Raw genomic sequence first — 18,207 nt, 5'->3', positions numbered from 1 at the left:
GCCCCCTGCCCCCGGATGGTGCACGCGGTCCCGGACCCCGCCCCGGCCCCGCACGCTGGGGGAGTCCCCCCGGGGCCGCCCCGGCCCCCCCGAGCCGCGCTGCTGGAGCCCCGGCGCCGCCCCCCCCCCTACCCCGCCGCCGCCTCCTGCCGCCGGCGCGAGCTCCCGGGGCGGCGCGCGCCCGCCCGGCCCCCGGCCCCGCTCTTAAAGGCGCCGCGTCGCCGCTTTACGTAACGGCGGGGGGGACGGCGGGGGGGTGGGGACGGACGGACGGAGAGGGGACGGGCGGGCAGGCCGATGGGTGAGGAGTGGGGCGCGGGCACGGACAGACGGGCAGACAGGTGCATGCGCAAACAGACGCGGACAGACTCACCGCGGAACAGCGCCAGGCCCCGGGGCCGCTCCGCTGCAGGGACCGGGGGGAGACGGGACGCAGAGCACGGGCTGCCCTGCCCTGCACCCCAAATTCTTGCTCCCAGGTGCGTGGGGAGGGGCTGCACCCCCCTTCCCTGCTGCCCCGGCGGGGCTGGCTCTGCCTGGCTGCAGCGGAGCTGCACGCAGCCCCGGCTCTGCCTCTCGGGCGCTTTTCACAGCCACTGCAGGGAGTGGAGCCCTGCCAGGTTGGGGCAGGGAGGTGCGGGAAACAACATGCTTCCAACGAGTAAATCACCCCTGTTGGAAGAGGAGGGACCAGAGCTGTGCCGGGACAGCCCCCAAGGAGCGAGCAGGGCTCCTGGAGAAGCTGCCTCCCACCCCAAATGGTGCATCTTCACAGGATACGGTGTTTGTAAAGCAGGAGGCGAGACTGGCACCAGGGATGGGGGAAGACAGCAGAGAAAAGCTGAGCACATTTAAAATGCAAAGCCCCAAACCAGTGCAGTCTCACCTGAGCAGGCCGCTGGGGCTGGGGATGCAGCTCCCGCTCTGCCAGAGCTCTCTGGGGCTCTAAGCAGTAACCACGTACCCATCCACACATACCCATCCACACATTGACCCCGTGAAGCTCCAGGGTGGTGATGAGGGGCAGGGACGAGACAGGGAACAGCTCTGGCTTCCTGGGACACAGACACTGCCACCCACAGACGTGCCCAGCCACCAGCAGCCGGTGGGAAGTCTGACATTTCATCCTCCTCCTGACATCCACCCCAACACCACAGGCTCTTTAGGGTCAACGCAGTGACCGAGAGGCAGCAAGCAGTACACGGCCATGAAAGGAGAGGGGTGGCTGGGGGGACTTGCTATACGTTGCTCCTCCACCTCCTTGCCAGAGCCCTCATCCCAGTTGCCTGCAGTGAGGTAGGACCCAGAGCCAAGCAGCATGGTGAAGTTTGGACTTGCCACTGTTTGGCCACAGTGCCATTGATGTGCAATAGCACATCAACAAGGTGGCACTGGAGCTGCCAGTTACCAGCCCTGATGGGGTGGGAGAGCAGCCTCCCTCCGCCCGTGGCCACAACAGCATTGTGGCTTTGCAAGAACCCACGAGAGAAGTTGAGTGTTCAAGCTTTAAAACTTTATTCAAGCAGACAGCAGGTAACGCAGACAGCAGGTAACCCAGAAACAGAGTTTAGCACCCCACACCAGTCAGATGCCAGCACCGAGCAAGGCATCCCGACATCCCAGTAGTCACGGTTGTGCTGCCTAGCCAGGAGACAGGCTTTGTCTTTCTTTACTGGCTGTAAAGCGCATGATTAAGTTTGACATCAAGATGCATGCAAACACTACAGTGAGGACTCCCAGACAGCAGCTCTTAAATGCCATCCAGAGAAGTGTCACTAGGAAACAGTAACACAGGGCTGTACACATGCCTCAGAGACAGCAGGGTAGTTAAGGAGGAGCAAGGAGTTGCACAAGCCTGGGCATCAGGCTTCCAGAGAGACAGATGAAAATCCAACCCTCCAAGTTGGTGAGCACTGAGCTCAGTAACTAGGCTGGGGGCTTGTCCTTGCCCGTTCCTTGTGGAGGCCCAGGTCTCTGCTCCAGCTGAACAATGTTCTTCCCCTCCAGGACTACTGCTGGGGCTCAGGTCACTTGCTCGGTTTAGGTTTAAATGCCAGATCAAGCTGTTTGCAGAGTAGAGGGCTGGCGCCAGCCAGCTGCTTTTTAGGAACAGTCAGCACAGTTCAGCAGGTGTCACGCAGCAGCGTTCAGCTTCAGGTCAGGGAGCAGAGGGGCACCACGAGAAAGGTGCCACTGATTTCCCCGCCTCCACACAACACCCAGGAGGCAAGACTGGGGTTTCCAGCGAGATCTGGGGAGCTAGCAGCTTCCCACGCACGCACACCAGCATCACCCCAGTGCCACAGCAGGCCAGCCTCTTAACTAGTACGCACACCCATCTAGAGCAGTGACCAGAGCCCTCCAGACAGCAGTCAGCCCCAAGCCCTACATTCACCTTTAATTCCCCAAGTCTTTGTAACTGGTTTGAAGGAAGTTTACTAAATCACAGAGCACACAGTCTAACTAGCCTAGCTTCCGCTACACATTCAAGCGCCAGTCCTGTGACTGGAGGCAGGAAGCCACTTCAAGACAGCACAGCTATTTGAAACAGTTCAGCCTACGGAGAAGGTAGAGTCTAGGGAAGTACATAACAGACCGAAGTTTGTATCTGCATCACCACAGGAGAGTGAAAAAATAGGACTGCAGGAAATTGATCCATGTTAGATACTAACCATCAAGCTTCGCAGATGACATTGCATGATAAGTATAGAACAATTATGGGAAACACTGTCCCCGATAATTACGTACACCCATAGTGCAACATATGGAGGTCACTGCCTCCGATATAACACTGTGGTAGGCAAAAACTACCTTGTTCTTTACACATTATGGAAGACACTGCCCCCGATAATGTCAGTTAGGTTTCATGATACATAAGGTACTGGAAGTTTGCAGGAAGCTGCCATTTCAAAAAAAAAAAAAAAAAATATCGGGCCAATGCCTAATCGGAGGTACAGGAAGTCAGTGTGTTGCCGCGGGTGGAGCTAGGGCTACACCGTGAGCCCCTCCGCCGGGCCGGGGCCAGGAAGGAAGCCGTGCTCCCCATGCGAGCACACGGCATCCAGAAGAGGGGCGAAGAGGGAGCCTGAAGCCCACAGAGGGGCACCACAGGGAAGCCAAATTTCTACTATTTGAGTTTCCACCCAGGTTTTCAGCATTTCAGGGATCATTTTGGAGCGCAACCCAGAGACTTGCTACCAGGTTTACGCCTTCAAGTTTCTTCAGAGGGGTGTTTTTGCCACAGAAAGCTTAATTGCTAGTTTTCAAAAACTTTTTTTGGAGGGGCCTGTTTAGATTATTTTAAATGCAAAGTTCCAGTATCATGTTTGATTGTAATAGCAGATGCTGCTTTATTCAAAAACGACAGTATAACTGTCATAATTATGGAAGGCACTGCTTCCGATAATTATCTTCTATAAAAAAACACACCATTTATAGTGAACGCTGTCACTGATAAATAAATAAACAAATAAATATCTCAGTGCCAAACTAGAGCCATCCTGCAAAATGGCATCAGTCAAACAGGGTTTGGCCAGCAAGAGACTCGATTTCACAAAAGGCCCCAGAGCAGCAAGGTCTGAAGTGCCAGTCTAGAGCCATTTCTCAATGCCGCAGGACTCGCTGAGGTGCCAGCTAAGGATATAAAGGGGGCATTAGATAATCTTTGGGTCATTTCCCTGCATATTAAGACCTGCCTCAGCAGAGGCAAGCCTCCAAGACATCATTGGGACCCTGCTGTTGAGTAAGGCAGGCCAGGCACTTCAGAACTTGCTGATAATCCAGCACTTGCGGGCTATTACTATGTTGTTTTACTTTTGAGCTACAGGTTGGTCTCTGCAGCTCCCTGCCAGAGAAGGGATCCTCATTACGAGCATTAAGAGGAATCCATTCCCTATTTTGTCACTAGGTTTAGGGGGCCAACAATTAAAACCCTAAATAGATGAGGTACCTCCCCACTCAAGGTACCAGTTCAGGAGTCACCTGAGCTGTTAGTTCTCAAGTACACTGGAGAACAAGCCCCACAAGCAGCTGTACATGACCAGTTTGGACTGTAGTCACATGGGAGCCTGGTCAGAGGAGATTTCATGGTAACCTTAGTACCTGCTTTAAAACTGCCTCCTGTGAATTTGTCAAGGTGAGATTTAAATTTTATGCTCGACTTTGGTCAAAAAAAATTTGTTGCCAGAAAATCTACAGAAAAATAATGCCATGTTAGGGAGTGGGTTTCCCTAATCCTGTACCTTAACCAGGCGCTTGCTGTGTCTAGAATTCGTTGTCTGTATCCCAGATATCACCCACTAAGGCATTGGCAGCCCCTTTAATGGTCCAGGTCGCTAGGGCCAGCTGCTCTTTCAGCATGTTCACATCCACGCTGTCCCTGCTGGTTGTCAGCAGCTGCAGGTTCTCCAGCAGACTCTGCAGGGTGTGGGAGCCTTTGCCAAAGAAGATGTGGCGAAAGGGAACAGCTTTTGGCGAGAGGTAGGGGGAGAGGAAGTCATACTCCACCTGGAGTAGAGGTGCAAATTTAGGGTTATACTCTCACCTCCCAAGTTTTTCTTTCCTGCCCCATCATGAGCTCCCAACCTCTGGTCCCCACCCAGCCCTTTCCCGCAGCAGCTCTGCAAGGGCCAGACCCTCTCATGATAGCAAGCGCAGAAGTCAGACATGTTGACACTAAGCAAGCAGAAGAGACACCGGTGTGCACAGTGCCCATGGCTCCTACGGAAGACGCCCATCCCAGCCAGCATTCTCTTCCTTCGTGAAGGAAGGAAAACCAGTTGCAGATACCCACCTTCATGATCCTGTCATTCAGGGCTCTGCGGACAATCTTGTTTTCCCTGTCACTGTTTGTGATGTCTCTTCTCAGTGCATCTGTAGCTCTCTGGAAGTCACCACGGGCAAAAAACAGCCATTTCAAGGTCAGCCCCAGCGCCTGTGAGGGAGGAGCTGTTAGCAAACCTGATTTTCTTCTTTTGCTGCTCTCTTACCAAGAGAAAGTGTTGGGTTTTTTTTTGCCAGTTTAACCAAGTAGCAGAGCAAGTTCCCGGCAGGCTCTCTGAGGTCACTGAGCTCAGCGAAGTCTCCCCACCCACAGTTTCTTACAGGCTTTCAGCAGAGGTGCAAATGAGATGCAAAGCTGTACCTGCTGTGAATGATAACCAGACAAGAAGCCATCCACATCCATTTCCGCAAGAGCTCCCCACAGCCAGATTAGCTAAATCTGTCTGCCACAGCTACTCTGCCTGCACTGCTCTATAAGGAACATCGATTCAGGTCACATCTTGCCATGCTCTCGTGCCCAAATGAGGAAGATGTCCACCCTGTTGTACCCAGTGGCAGCAGAGCCTTACTAGCACACAGCCCCATAAAAGTCTACAGGGATTCAGTGCACTCTAGAGCCTTTCTTACCCTCACATCCTGATCGTAGGGCAAAAACTTCTCCTGGAACGCTAGCAATTCTTCATCGTATCTCTCAAAGTCCAGGAAGAGCTCATGATCATGGGTCAGCCTGAGAGCTATTTGTCCAGCAACTTCTGCAGCAGCACGCATAAGAGCATACAACTTGTCATTCCTCTTCAGGTTCTCCACAGTGTCCTGAGTAGTGCCCAAGAAGGGATATTCCTCATCTTTCTGCAAGAAAGGCGGCATTGAAGTTAGGCAAGAGCGCTTCTCCAGCCAGGATTTTTCACCTCCTACTACAGTTTGCGGGCTACTTCCACCACATCCCATCTCCTTGTGCTGCTAAGTAGCGAGATGTGAGTGGCAAAACTTCAAAGCACAGGGGAAGGGAATGGAGCTCCTCCATCTCGTCCCTCACATTTTCCAACCATCAGCAGGATGCTCTGCTACTTTGTTAGACCCAAAGACATATAGACTTTCCCCCCCCCCTTAGAGCTCACTGCAAAAGCACAGGCGGGCAAACCCCAGCACCCAGTTTAGTATGTGCTGGCAGCACCCCCCAACCCTTCTTGGCAGGATAACTCAAGTTTTTTTGTGGAAAAAGTCTGTCACTAACAAAACCCAAGCATTCATAAGCAGAGGAAGCTGTTATCAGGAAGGCTCCCAGCTGCACACCTGCAGTAACAGAGCAGGCTGCTTGGCTCATGCCATTTTTGCCAGCCCCAAGCTGCAGCAGCAGACCTGAACAGTCTGAGTTAGTACTTGCTTTGGCCAACAGTACTGCTTCCCCAATGCGCTTTGCTTGCTGACCAGCAGGCTATAGTACAGTCTTTCAGTGAAGCAACAACAGCTTGACATCTTTTTAGTGCTTTTAGCTTCTGAATCATTGACATATGAGCCTCCAGAAGAGTGAGTGCCCCCTCTCCCAACAAAAAAATTAGTGTTCAGGACTCCGGAACAGAGACCATAGGCCAACCATGCCCCAGGAGCAGCCTTCACAGCAAGTACTACCACAGCCACCAGGTCCAGAGGCTGCATCTCCTCCCCCAGAAAGGCTTCTGCATGGACAAGGCTTGGGACAGCACCTTGTGCTCTGCCATCCTGGAGAGCAGATATCCTTACAGCACTTTCCATGGAATGAGTACATCAGGTGGGCAGACAATACTTACATTGCAGAAACCAAAGGAAACCACTGGGATTCCCGCGTAGGCCAGGAAAGGGAACGCTGCATTATCCAGACCAAGGGGAACACTGCAAAAGACAAGTATTGAGTAGTTACCAACTGGTTTGGACAACCCAGGAGAAAAGCCCGACTCAAAAGCCCTAGAGTTGAAGCTCTGAGCCAACTGGATTACCCTGTCTAGACAAGACTGGTTTTGGCAAGGAGTCCCAACCAAGTGCTGAGGGCTGCTTGTCCATTTCTGGCCACTGGTCTTTGTACAAGGCTGTTCTTGCCCTACAAAAAGGTGTCTGGGCTGCCCACAGGCAGCTTGGGGCAGCACTAAGTACAGCTAGTGTTGTACTGTTCACACTTGCCTGATCACATTGCAACAGGTACAGCCTGCCCCAGACAGCAGTATGACACTCCAGCACAAAGAGCAGAAGCCATTTAATTTGTTCCTTTATGGAGATTTGCTTTCCTAAATAGCAGGATGACAATACTTACACTGTTTTTACCCAGTCAGCGCCAACTCTGTCATACAGGCTTCTTGAATCCTTTGTTGGGTCCTTCACCTGCACAGAGATGACAGTCAGTCCACTTGTTCTGACCTCTGCTTCGGCTTCCAGGTCCATCCTGGAGCTTGCATTGCTGTGCAGATGCCACAGTCAGGTGTGCTCCCCTGACCTTTCTCCACACAGGCACAGTTCACGTGGGACAGGCATTCACCTCCCACTGAACTGTGGCATTTAGTGATTTTAGATTCCGCATGCGTGAACTGCAATTCCCAGAGCCCAGCTGACTTCAGACAGGGCCCTGCAGAGTATCTCAGCCCTTTCTCCTAAATGGGGCTTTCTCCTCAGAAGGTGCCAGCTGGGGAAAGTGACCCAGCGCAGCTCTGGCTGCTTTCAGCTCCTCTTTAAAGCCACAGTCACCTTGATTAGCCCAAGACCCTTCAACTCACCCCCTTGATAGCTTTCTCCAGCAACGTGTACAGCAATGGGCTAGCAGAAATCTTCATGTTGTTGAAGCCTGCAAAAAAGAAAGGGTGTTTGACATGCTGGCACAATTAACCACTACTGCTAGAGCTGCTCAGTCCTGTGACTGAGCAACAACTGATCTACAGCTTGTTGCCAAAGGATCTTCAACAGACACAGGACAGTCTATGGGACCTAGCAGAGCTGCTTCCTTCTGGCTCAGGCTGCAGCAACCTCCCAGCTTCAATGACAACAGGAGGATAAATGGAGTCATGCCAGTCTTCAGCCAAACACCCAGCATCAACCTCTGGCACAGCCCCCATTCCTGGAGGTTAAGGGATGTCTGTCAAGCTATTCTGGTCCCACTCAGTTTAAGAAACTTAGAGTAGCAGGTTACCTAGGACTGCAGCATCCAAGTTAATGTAAGTGAAGGCTTTGGCATGCAGTGTGGCAGAGTACCCCTAGAACAAAAGAAGTATTTTAAGGTGAGCAGTAGCAGTACAACACCAGGATGTTTAATCCACAGGAACAGGAAGTCACAACTGCGCAGTCATCACGCAGAAGTCTGTCAAAGAAACAGTACCTCCAGCCATTCAGTAGCACCCACAGCTCCATACTCTCCCGCACTCCAGCTAGCGAAGATGATGCTGCGCCTTGGTTTGTAGCCATCTGCAGAGAGAGAGAGAGAGAGAGAGAGAGACTGAGATGTCTGCCCTTCCCCCATGGAGATGTAGATTAGCACTGAGGGCCTGGGTTGATGAATCGCCTGCTCCTCAGAGAGAGCTGAAGCATTCTGGCTGCTGCAGACAAATGTGCACACTAGTGGCTGCATGGACACAGTACCCTGCCCCCCCATGCTGCAGAGCTGTGTAGGAAAACCGTGCTGTCTGCATTTCCCCCCTTTTTTGTTTAGCTGCCTGAGCCCAAAATTAACCCTGGAGACGAAAGCACTCATACTAAGTGCCACCATGCAGACCCCACTGCTCCAGCTGCTCAGCCACTTCAGTGTTTTCCCACCTTCAGGCCTGGCTGTCCAATAGACAGCTCAAGTTTGAGGTTTGCATTGTGTATTATCCAAGGACATTCTTGCATTCAAGCCATACCAGATACAAGCAGGCAGTCCCTTGAAAGCGAGTGCTCATTGCAGAGAACTTGTCTGTGTTGGACAAGTAATAGCTTCTCAGGAAGCTTTGTCAGATTCCCTACGCTTCCCAAAGGATTATTCTGCAACTGGCCTCTCCAATGTTAACACACACAGAGCTAAGCCTGCATGACCTCCCATCCCCATGCTTCTGTACACAAATATTTACCATATTTCACTATGTCCGAGATCACACGGGCAAGTTCCAACAACATGGCAGTTCCAACGCCAGCCTTGGCTGCTCCTGGGCCCCAGGAGTCTCTCTGGGCTCCAATCACAACATACCGATCTATAAAGGAGACATCAAGATCTGAGCTGCAAGCTTCAGGTTGCAAACACCATTTATCAGAAAAGCAGCTTTGAGCTTCTGTACTAGGAACAAAGTACGGAGTCTGACCCCTGAATCTGGCACACTGCTTGCTTTCATTTAGCCTTTCCCTGGCAGCGTGGTTCAGCTATTTCGTTGACCTTTAGGGAAGGGTCTTGGTTCTGCTGAGGAAGTAGCTGGCTGGCTGGGAGCAGCTGTCATGTTCTGATGATCACAGAACAGGAAGGGTTCCCCTCAAGACTGAGCCCCAAGGCAGTTGCTGTTACCTGGTTCTTCAAACCCCTTGATAGCACCAAAGATGTTCAGAATCTTCCTGTCCACCATAACGTTGTTCACGCTCAGTTTCACTGTCATCTTGCTTGTGCTGCTCAGCATCACCTTACATCCTATGACCCCACCTTTCCACTCTGGAAGGCATTGCTCTCCATCCATTTTGCTGAGGGGGAAAAAAAGAGAGATCCTTTGAACTCATTATCCAGTTCTGACCTCATTTAGTTATCCTGTGAAAAATGCAAGCCTGCAACTGCAGGTGCAGCCTGGTTCAGGGCCTGCTCACAAAAACCAAAACAGCTTGCAGTCCTGTACCACTAATTATACAGGGAGAGGTAGGATGCAGAGGCGAAGAAGAATCCAACACTAGATTAAGTTCAGTCTTTTAAGACATGAGACATGGACACAAGCGACATTTCTCCAGCCAGTTCCAGTAAGTGCTCCCTGCGATACACAGCAGAGACCAGCAGAGAGCTCCCTGGGCTCACACCACCTCAACACCATCCTCACCCCTGCAAAAGGGCCACAGCAGCCTAGCCTACAAGCCAGGAGAAACAGTTACCGGAACAGCTTGGTTACTGCTTGGCTAGAGATAGTCTGAACAGCAATGTGAGGTAGTCCAGAAGATTCCACTGGTGGGAACTGGGTGTGGTTGAAAGAAGGGAAGCCTGGAGTGAAAGGGTCTCCAGTTCCAAGGTGGGCCTGTGGAAAGCAAAAGGAGTCCTCAGGTCTCAGAGGAGACAACAGTTTTCATCTACACAAAGACATGAAGCACTGCTGAGCCAGAGTCCTGCAGAAGGACTGCTGCAGTCTGCAGTCCACAGTGAGAAAGGTTCATGAGAACAAATAGGGGAGCCAGTTGCATACTCACATGTCCAAAGGGGACAAGCGCATCTGTGTCCTTGTAATCGGAGGGGTCCAGGTACATCAGGGCACCGACTGCTCCTACCTCCTTGGCATTTGCAACCTGAAGCAAAGAGGAACATTAACTGCACATTTGCACTGCAAGTAAAGGGAGTTAAGGCACATACATGGAGTAATGGTGTGAAGGGTTGTGCTCCTCAATGCCCAACTCCACAACAGATTTTAACAGCTACCTGACAGTGATAGACACACAAGAAAACTGAATACTAGCAGCTCAGTCCTACTCCAGGCAGAGTGTCTAACACCCTTTGAACAGTTAGGACGCTCCATGGTTAGTGTCTCACCCTATGATTCCTTCAGCTCCTCAGAGCAGCTTAGAAGAAAGATGTTATTTAATTTTGATTATGCTCCATCTGTTTTCCCAAGATTAGGTTGGTCTCAAGACAAGATAAGCAGCTGCTGGAGGCTCATGTTCACATGGAAAATGGAGGCAGAGTGGCCTAGTCAGGTCCCTGTTTAATACACCTACAACCCAGCTGCCTCCGATATACCACCAGTACAAACACTCTTCCAAGGCTAGACACCAGTTTGAAAAGTGGGAAGGGGACTGGAGAACCAGTAATCATCCCTTGCAGAAGCACTTTTCAGCTCTGCCTGCGTCTGATGCATGCAGACAGGCAGAGTCTGACTGGAAAGAGTCCTATGCCCCAGCCTCCCCAGGAGCACCCATCTGAGGGGCAGCTCTGGGTCAGACCTAGGACAGGCTTGCATACAGAAGGACTTGGATCCTTTACACTGCTTGGCTATTTGGTTCTACTCGCTACAGAGGGAACATTACAGTAACAGGCAAGGCAGCTGACTGGGCATGCAGTGCCAGCACCTTCCAAGTGAACAGTCGGCAAGGGCCCAAGTGAGACACTGCAGTCAGGCTTTGAAAGTATCTGGCTGCAGCAGCAAGAAGTGCTCTAGAGGCAAGGCTGTTCTAGCAGCCCTATTGCTGCATCTAGCAATACCAGCCAGCTCTGCACCCTGTAGCCCCCAGGCTGCCTCCCAGCTCCATCATTCCAGATGCTTGGCTGTCCCAGCAAGACTGCCAGAGGCCAAGAAGAATGCCACCATGAATGGTAACCAGCTCTGTTCAGTCTTGGTGTCCAGACCTGCATGTGGAGGCTTAGTGCAAGCAAGCAAGACCAGACCTGCAGGGACAAGCCTACATACATAACTTCTAGAGACCTGAACCGAGGCACAGAAGTGTGTCTTGAAAGGAGGAAGCATCACTTCCTGCTGCCAAGTTTGGCCGGGCTTTGAGGCACAGGCTGCTTACCTTCTCAGCAAGGGTTATTTTTCCAGCTCTGAAGATGATTATAGTTCCATTCAGTGAAACATCCAGCTTCTGTATCTTCTGAAAATCAGCTTTCAGTCCATAGTTCACATAGACTGGTTTGCCCTGGAACAGAAACACTGGTTTTAAATGCAGCAGTCCTATGACAGTAAGATACTTGAGACAGCCTACAGAGTTACAGTAACAGTGACTCCCGTTAACAGTAAGGAGTTCAAGCTCAGCAATGTAAACTCTGATCACATGCAACATGCCTGTTGGAGCAGCACTTCTGTCAAGGTTCCTGTCTGGATCCCAGCAGAGAAATTTAAACAGTTAATTCTGCATCTTGCTGAAGTAATAGAACTATATGGGCCCACGCCTCACCCCACTCTCCCCACCACCACCCCCAGCTCTCTAAACTGGGGAGGGCTTTATATACTCCATATCTTGAAGGGACATATTTTGGACATTGCCACCTGGCAAGTGTGCAAGCACATTTCCAGGATCTTCCTGGAGTCACTTACAGCAACTGAGCCACTCTGGCTGTATGCCACATATGCATCGGGACTCTCCAGTATCTCTTCTTTACCATCTTCCAGAATAGACACTTTGTTGTTGCTGCTATTAAATGTAAAGACACAGTGTTACGTTCTTTCATACATAAACTCCATATTTAACTAGCTCCCATATTTCAGTCTGTGCCCTAGCAATTCTGATCGAGTCAATGCAGAGCCTTAAACAGGCAGACTTATCCCAGTACTTCCGTGCAAGAATCTCTGGAGTTGTTCAGAGACATTAACGAAGGCTAATTTCTAAAGACAAGTAGCAGAAAGAATCTCTGCTTCCAAGCCTCTTAGTCCCCTCCTAAGAGGAGCTAAGCAAATTCATTTCCCCCCCCCACCCCCGACACGAAGGGGCAAGTAAGACATGGGGGTATGAGCTGTCAGCCAACACAATGCCTGTTGATATCCTCCTGAGCCAGACCAGGAGCCACTGCCAGGTCTGCAACACTTGTCCGGGTGACAGGACAGAGTCGCCCATGCTAGCATTTTTAGACACAGGGAATCTGCCTTTCAGCTGAGTTTTTACTCATTTGTTTTCTCTCCACTTCCTAAGCATGCTTTGAGGAAACAGCTGTCCCAGGAAAAATCCAGAGAGCTGCTACCAGATCCTCTGGATTTAGAAAGACTGAGAAGAGACAGGAGCAGCTATTACTTGGCTACAGTGAGGCCTTCTTTGGAGAGGGGCAACTGGCTCACAATTTTAGCACTGCTTTCAGCAGAAATCACATTTGCTCAAGACTACAGATATCCATGCTGTAAGGAAGAGATCTGCATCTCTTCATTAACGTACCTGCCTTTGACCTGCAGCTTAATGTAGTGCTCATCGTTCCACACTTCATCCAAGAGGAAGCTGGTGAACTGGTCATGAATGTAGCCGGCAGTGCTCTCATCTCCACTCTGGCCAGCTTCGAAAGAGTACTGATTTGCTCTTTGCCTGTAGGTAACAGATGTATAGCTTAGGCTACAGCACCAGGTTGCACTGCAGTGCTCCAGCCTGCAAACCCAAGTTGGATGGGCCATTTAAGCCCATGTTTAACCACATGCCACCCTACAACATCTTTAAGGCCCTTGTTCTCCAAAGGAGCTTGAGTTCTGCCCACAGGCTGTGCCTCTCTCATAGCTGTAGCTAAGCTTTCTGGAACTGTTACCTCAAGCTGTCCTCAAGATGGCTGGCTGACAGCTTATTTGACAACAGGTCTCTGAGCTGAGGCCAGTAGAAGACAGGTGGTCCAGGAACCTCTTCTTCCTCAATTTCATCATCATCAGCTAAATAAGATGTGGTAGGAGTCATCTCACACTTGCCACTTCCATCCAGACACCTGCTAGCCTTCTGCATTCGTCCACGATAACTCAAGTAGCCAATCAGAAACCCTACAGACAGAACAGGCATTTCTTTGTGCTGCAGAAAGATGACTAAACCAGCCCCACACCATACAAGTGCATTCAAAGCAGCTTCAGGGTTAAGATGCATCTCTGCTCTCACACCATTTTTGACAAGCTGGCACACCTAAGGACAGACAGAAATACGCAGCCTGACATTTTGCCTGAGCTGGCATGTTTTAAGGTAGACTGTAAATCTGATCTTGTGCTTGGCAGAGTCCCTCCAGCACCACTTGGGAAGAAGAACGCTTACTTTAGGTCAGTGGCAGTGTTAAAACCCTTGAGAGACGAGCACCAGAGGCTTTACTGATACGTTGACCCACATGTCTAGAGAAGTGTTAAGAGTTAATCGAGGGAAAACCAGTACACTTGCCACATGGGCCAGTTTGCCCTTTAGCTAAGTCAGAGTTCCACCGTCAAACTTCACACTTCTTTGTGCCAATTCTGTACCGTAAGTCTGAGCTAGACATACTTAGAGTTAGTGACAAGAGGCTGCAGCCTGGATCCAGGCTCTGTAATTATCTCCTGAAACAATAGAGATTCAAATGTTAACAGCCTCAGATATGCTCAATACCAGAGTCCACTTCATGCAGTTGCCTCCCACCCTTCCTTACCAATCAAAAGGAGGAGGAGAGCTGCGATGATTAGGAAGCAGAGGTTCTTGCCACTCCTCTGTGGAGGAGGCATGCTGGCGTGCAGGTGCTCCGGTCTCCCAATTTCCCCTCCTTCCTCATCATCAGTAGACAGCTTCATCTCCACATGGCTGTTGTCTCCATCCGTTTGCCGGGCAATGCTGAAGCGCGTGTACAACATCGGCTCGCCACCAAACTGTGTTGAAAGACAGTCATGTGATGGAAGAGTTTGCTACACCAGCCTACAGTCCTTGCAGCCAGTTGCACCTATGCTCCAAACCAAATACAGCTTGTTCATCTCAAACTGCTCCTGCGCAGCCCAAGCATTCGGCTGTCAGTAAGTCAGGCTGGCTGCTTTGAACAGACAGTTAGACTCAGATCCACTCAGGGTTTCCAGAGTTTATTTAGCATCTGTTTGCCCTGCACAAGTTCAGAGCCACAGTGGTCAGTCTAGCTTGGAGTCTGTTACAAATATGACACAGCCAATGGCATCAGCATTTCCCACGTGACCCCACAGCAAAGGCTGACTGAAGCAGAAACTCCTGGTCTTAATCAGGAGTGCACTGATCTGACCTGAACATGTGCGACTCGCACAGAAGGGAACTTTGATCAGGACAGAGGAAAGGGAAGGCAACCCCTCCATGGTTGTGCCTTCGAGCCACATCCACTCTGACATAAATACTCTCATCCAGTATCTAGATAATCCTGTATTAAACTGCCCCAGGCTACTCTTGTTACACTACTGATGAGTATTATAAAGCAGCTAGGCTGAAGAGAGATGACCCATGGGAATCCTGCTACCTCAGCTAACGTGAAAGCTGAGGACACACCTCCTGCACCCACCAGCGAGTGGACCCATTCGACAGGTGTTTATCAGTGCCCAAGCAGAGCAGCTTCCAGTCTGGAGCCCACTTTTCTAAACAGCTGCAACACACAGTCCGACCGCCCACAGAACAGCAGCCCATGCACAAGGCAGTCGCTCAGATTAAAAGACAGTTAAACTCAATTCCAGGTGTAGCCAGGCGCTGAGCAGAACCACTCAGCTTCCATTAGAGCCGCTGAATGGGCCTGCAGCCACAGTTGCGTTGGGGACAGGCAGGAGACTGGCTAAAAGGCCAGAGGAATAGTTTTGGGAGCAGCAGTCCTGCAGTCCCTCTCCACTGTACTGGAGAAGCAGCTGGTGGCAAGTGCCCAAGCCCTGTTACAATCTCAGCAGCTCATCCACAGTTCTCAGCTCACTCTCAAACTACAAGTCAGTGGCTGGAGGTGAAGAGACCAGACATCATGGTTGGTCAAAACTAAACCAGTGTCATTTCAGACCTGCAGTTCCATTCTGGCCCACGCTACCCACAATGAAGTGGCTGGCTTCTCATATTCCGTAAAAGGGCAACACCGCAGTCTATCCTAGCAGTCTGCCTGCTCAGCTGCTTGATAGCTTGGCTTCCCTCACACTTTGCAGAGGACATGCCTCAATCCCACATATCCTCCGTGCTTGTTCAGAGACCAAACCCTCACATTTGCAGTCCTAGCCTATGGTCATTTCACAGTCCAGGCTCTCTAGGACCAGCGGGCTTGGCTGAGCAAGCCCAGAGCTACCTTCTCCTGCACATTTGTTTCAAAGCAAAGGTTGCATTCAAAGGCTGGACTTGTGGTTGAATTCCCACCCCCAAAGTAACATAATAGAACACATGTTGATTGTCCTGATAGGCATTTAATCAGCTTCCTCAGCAGCACTTCCTCCTGGAACATTGTTCAAGGCTCACCCCTCCTCCTTATCAGCTTCCTGAGAGACCCAAGACATCGTAGCAGTTAACGATAACCCCACCAGCAGTGAACCGCTTAAGCCACCTCCTTATCGTGGCCAGCTAGCTACAGTGATGTTTGGCTCACAACCCCCACAGTAGCATCTAACACTGCTTTGGATTTGTCATCTTCTCCGATACTGACACGGACGTTGTTGAACCTTTCTTCTGCAGCATCGTCAGCCCACCAAGAGACAAATGGCACAGGGGGACTGTGTCTTACCAAGTTAGAGATTGCCGCTCTGGCATGGTCCATCGCTTTCTGGAACAGTGCGCACCAACTTGACCAAAGCCCTAGAAGTTCAGAACACAAGTCAAGTCAGGCTGTTCCCCTGCCACTACATAAGACATCCAAGGCCAGTCACTGCCACTAGTGCAATGCTTGCCCATAGATTTTACGTGCATGCTTCTACGTAAGTCAGTGTTGGTGAACCTTCATCAGCCTTGATTGCAACCTAGAAGTTCATACTCCCACTGCAAATACAAGTTCTGATGAACAAACTGACTCTTTCTATTGAACTCCGGGGATGGGGGGTGTGTATAAATGAGGAATATGGTCTCAAACAGCTAATTTCAGCCAAGGGTCTTATTAATGGTAGGGCCACCTCCACTCAGGGAGTGCTGGCAAGAGGCGCTTGCTCAACTGTGAGAACAGACACCACATACCTAGGGTTCCTGGGGTCTGTCTCAATGACAGGACGGAGACAAGAGTCTGACTGGTAGCCAGAAGTGGCACAATGCTGTAAGGCAAAGCAGCACGAACTCCTACCCTGCTAAAACACTTCCAATTGCAAGGTCCCTTTTAGATGGCTATGTTCTTTACCACTTTATGAAGGAAATTTCAGTTTTGAACAGTCTCCCAGAATAGCCAAGAGCAACTCTCCAAAAGCATTTCAGTAACTTTTATAGTTTGGATTTCTCTAGACAGCAAACTTATCCGAAAGGCAAATTGTAACTGATTTACTTCAGCATTTCTTCCTGAAAAAATGCTTGAAAAAGCTTTGTAAGTTAGTGACTAGACAGCTTGGGTTGGGACAGACATTTAGGTTGGGAGCATGCAACTCAAGCAGCACTGCTAGGACATGGTTTTGAATTGGTTTTCAGGTGCACGTGGATTAGCTTTACACCTGGGAGCTCTGCAATATAAGCAGGTTTTATTTGGAGATCAAAGGTTAATAGTGGCCATCCACTCATTTCACCTTTTGTTTAGGGCAAGAGCATATGGAGATGAATCCCCGGCAGCTTTGAGAAGCCTTTTCCAAGTGACAATCTGAGGCCCAGGCTCCCACCTGGCAGGCAGGGCCCAACGGGGTGTGCGTATGGAGGGTCTCCTAAAAGCCTGACCAGCTAACCCAGGGGAAGAGTCAGGGAAGTGCAAAGGGCCTGCGGGCATCGCACCTGGCAGGGATGCTTCCCGGGATGCTCCCCAGCCACCCTGGAGCGCAGGGCCCCCCCGAGCCCACCACCCCGCAGCAGTCACCCCAAACCCCTCAGGGCCCAGAGCTCACGCTCCGGGCGCCTCACGGGGAAGGGACCTTCCCTCCTCCCGCCAAGCAGCCCGGGAGGCGGCCAATAACCCCCAATCCCTCAAAAATAAGGTAAAGAGGGATAAAATAATAATAATTTTAAAAAAGCATAGGAGTAGCCTCCCACGAGGGGCTGGGCGGCCCCGGTATCGCGGGCAGGGCCCGGCTGCGGGCCGCCAGATAAGCGGGCCGGGCGATACGCCGGCCGCCGAGGACGTCTCCCCTCCGCCCGGGCCGCAGGGCCGCCCCCGCAGCGGGGCCCTACACACCGTCAAGGTCAGGCGGCCATGGCAGCCTCCGCCACGACCACGTGCGTGCGCGCGCGCCCGCCCGCCCACCGGGGCCGCTGCGGCGGCTGCTGCTGCTGCTGCTTGCTGCAGCGCCGCCGGTGCGGCCCACGCGCTCCCCCGCCACCCCGCGCGCCCCGGCCGCGCCGCGCCGCCTCAGGGCGGCCGCCGCCCCTTCCCTCCCGCCCGCCCAACGGCGGGCGGGCGGGCAGGCGCGCGCGGCCCCGTTCGCGCGCCCCGCTGCTCACCCGCCGCCCCTCCGCTCACCGCGCCGGGGCCCAACTGCTGCACCGCCAGCCGCAGCGCCGTTCTACCTCCCCTCTCCGCGTCCCGCCCCCAAGGCTCGCAGCCAATCAGCGCGCCCGCCCCCAAGGCTCGCAGCCAATCAGCGCGCCCGCCAGTACGACAGGCGCGCGGCAGGGTTGCCTTTTCCCCCCTCGCGGCTCCCCCTCACTCTCCCCTCAGCGCCCCGAGGCCCTCCCCGCAGGTCGCCTCGGGCACCTCGGCCGCGGTTTACCCTCCCGGCCCTGGGCGAGCGTTTCTATGTGTACCCGCGC

General features: G+C 51.9%; 1 protein-coding gene across 2 annotated transcripts; it reads right to left on the bottom strand.

The window, feature by feature from the left end:
- Positions 1 to 1,491: 1,491 nt before the first annotated feature.
- Positions 1,492 to 17,970, bottom strand: TFRC (transferrin receptor). Of its 2 annotated transcripts, none has more exons than XM_076341119.1 (19): positions 17,918 to 17,970; positions 16,061 to 16,131; positions 14,018 to 14,231; positions 13,172 to 13,394; positions 12,814 to 12,957; positions 11,985 to 12,081; positions 11,464 to 11,586; positions 10,147 to 10,242; positions 9,838 to 9,977; positions 9,272 to 9,441; positions 8,847 to 8,966; positions 8,120 to 8,205; positions 7,934 to 7,997; positions 7,524 to 7,591; positions 7,067 to 7,134; positions 6,570 to 6,651; positions 5,410 to 5,631; positions 4,793 to 4,933; positions 1,492 to 4,506 (listed from the first exon to the last, which is right to left on the bottom strand). In XM_076341119.1, the coding sequence occupies exons 2-19, from the start codon at positions 16,091 to 16,093 to the stop codon at positions 4,264 to 4,266; spliced, it is 2,334 nt and encodes a 777-aa protein (XP_076197234.1). In that variant the 5' UTR covers positions 16,094 to 16,131; positions 17,918 to 17,970; the 3' UTR covers positions 1,492 to 4,263. The 2 variants fall into 2 exon arrangements, with proteins under 2 accessions (XP_076197234.1, XP_076197235.1); XM_076341120.1 differs by having other exon boundaries at positions 17,899 to 17,937.
- Positions 17,971 to 18,207: the final 237 nt, after the last annotated feature.

This window comes from Aptenodytes patagonicus, chromosome 6, assembly GCF_965638725.1.
Source record: "Aptenodytes patagonicus chromosome 6, bAptPat1.pri.cur, whole genome shotgun sequence".
In the NCBI taxonomy this organism is placed as follows: Eukaryota; Metazoa; Chordata; class Aves; order Sphenisciformes; family Spheniscidae; genus Aptenodytes; species Aptenodytes patagonicus.
The sequence above is the reverse complement of the archived record's forward strand: the minus strand, read 5'-3'. Positions and strand labels throughout refer to the sequence as shown.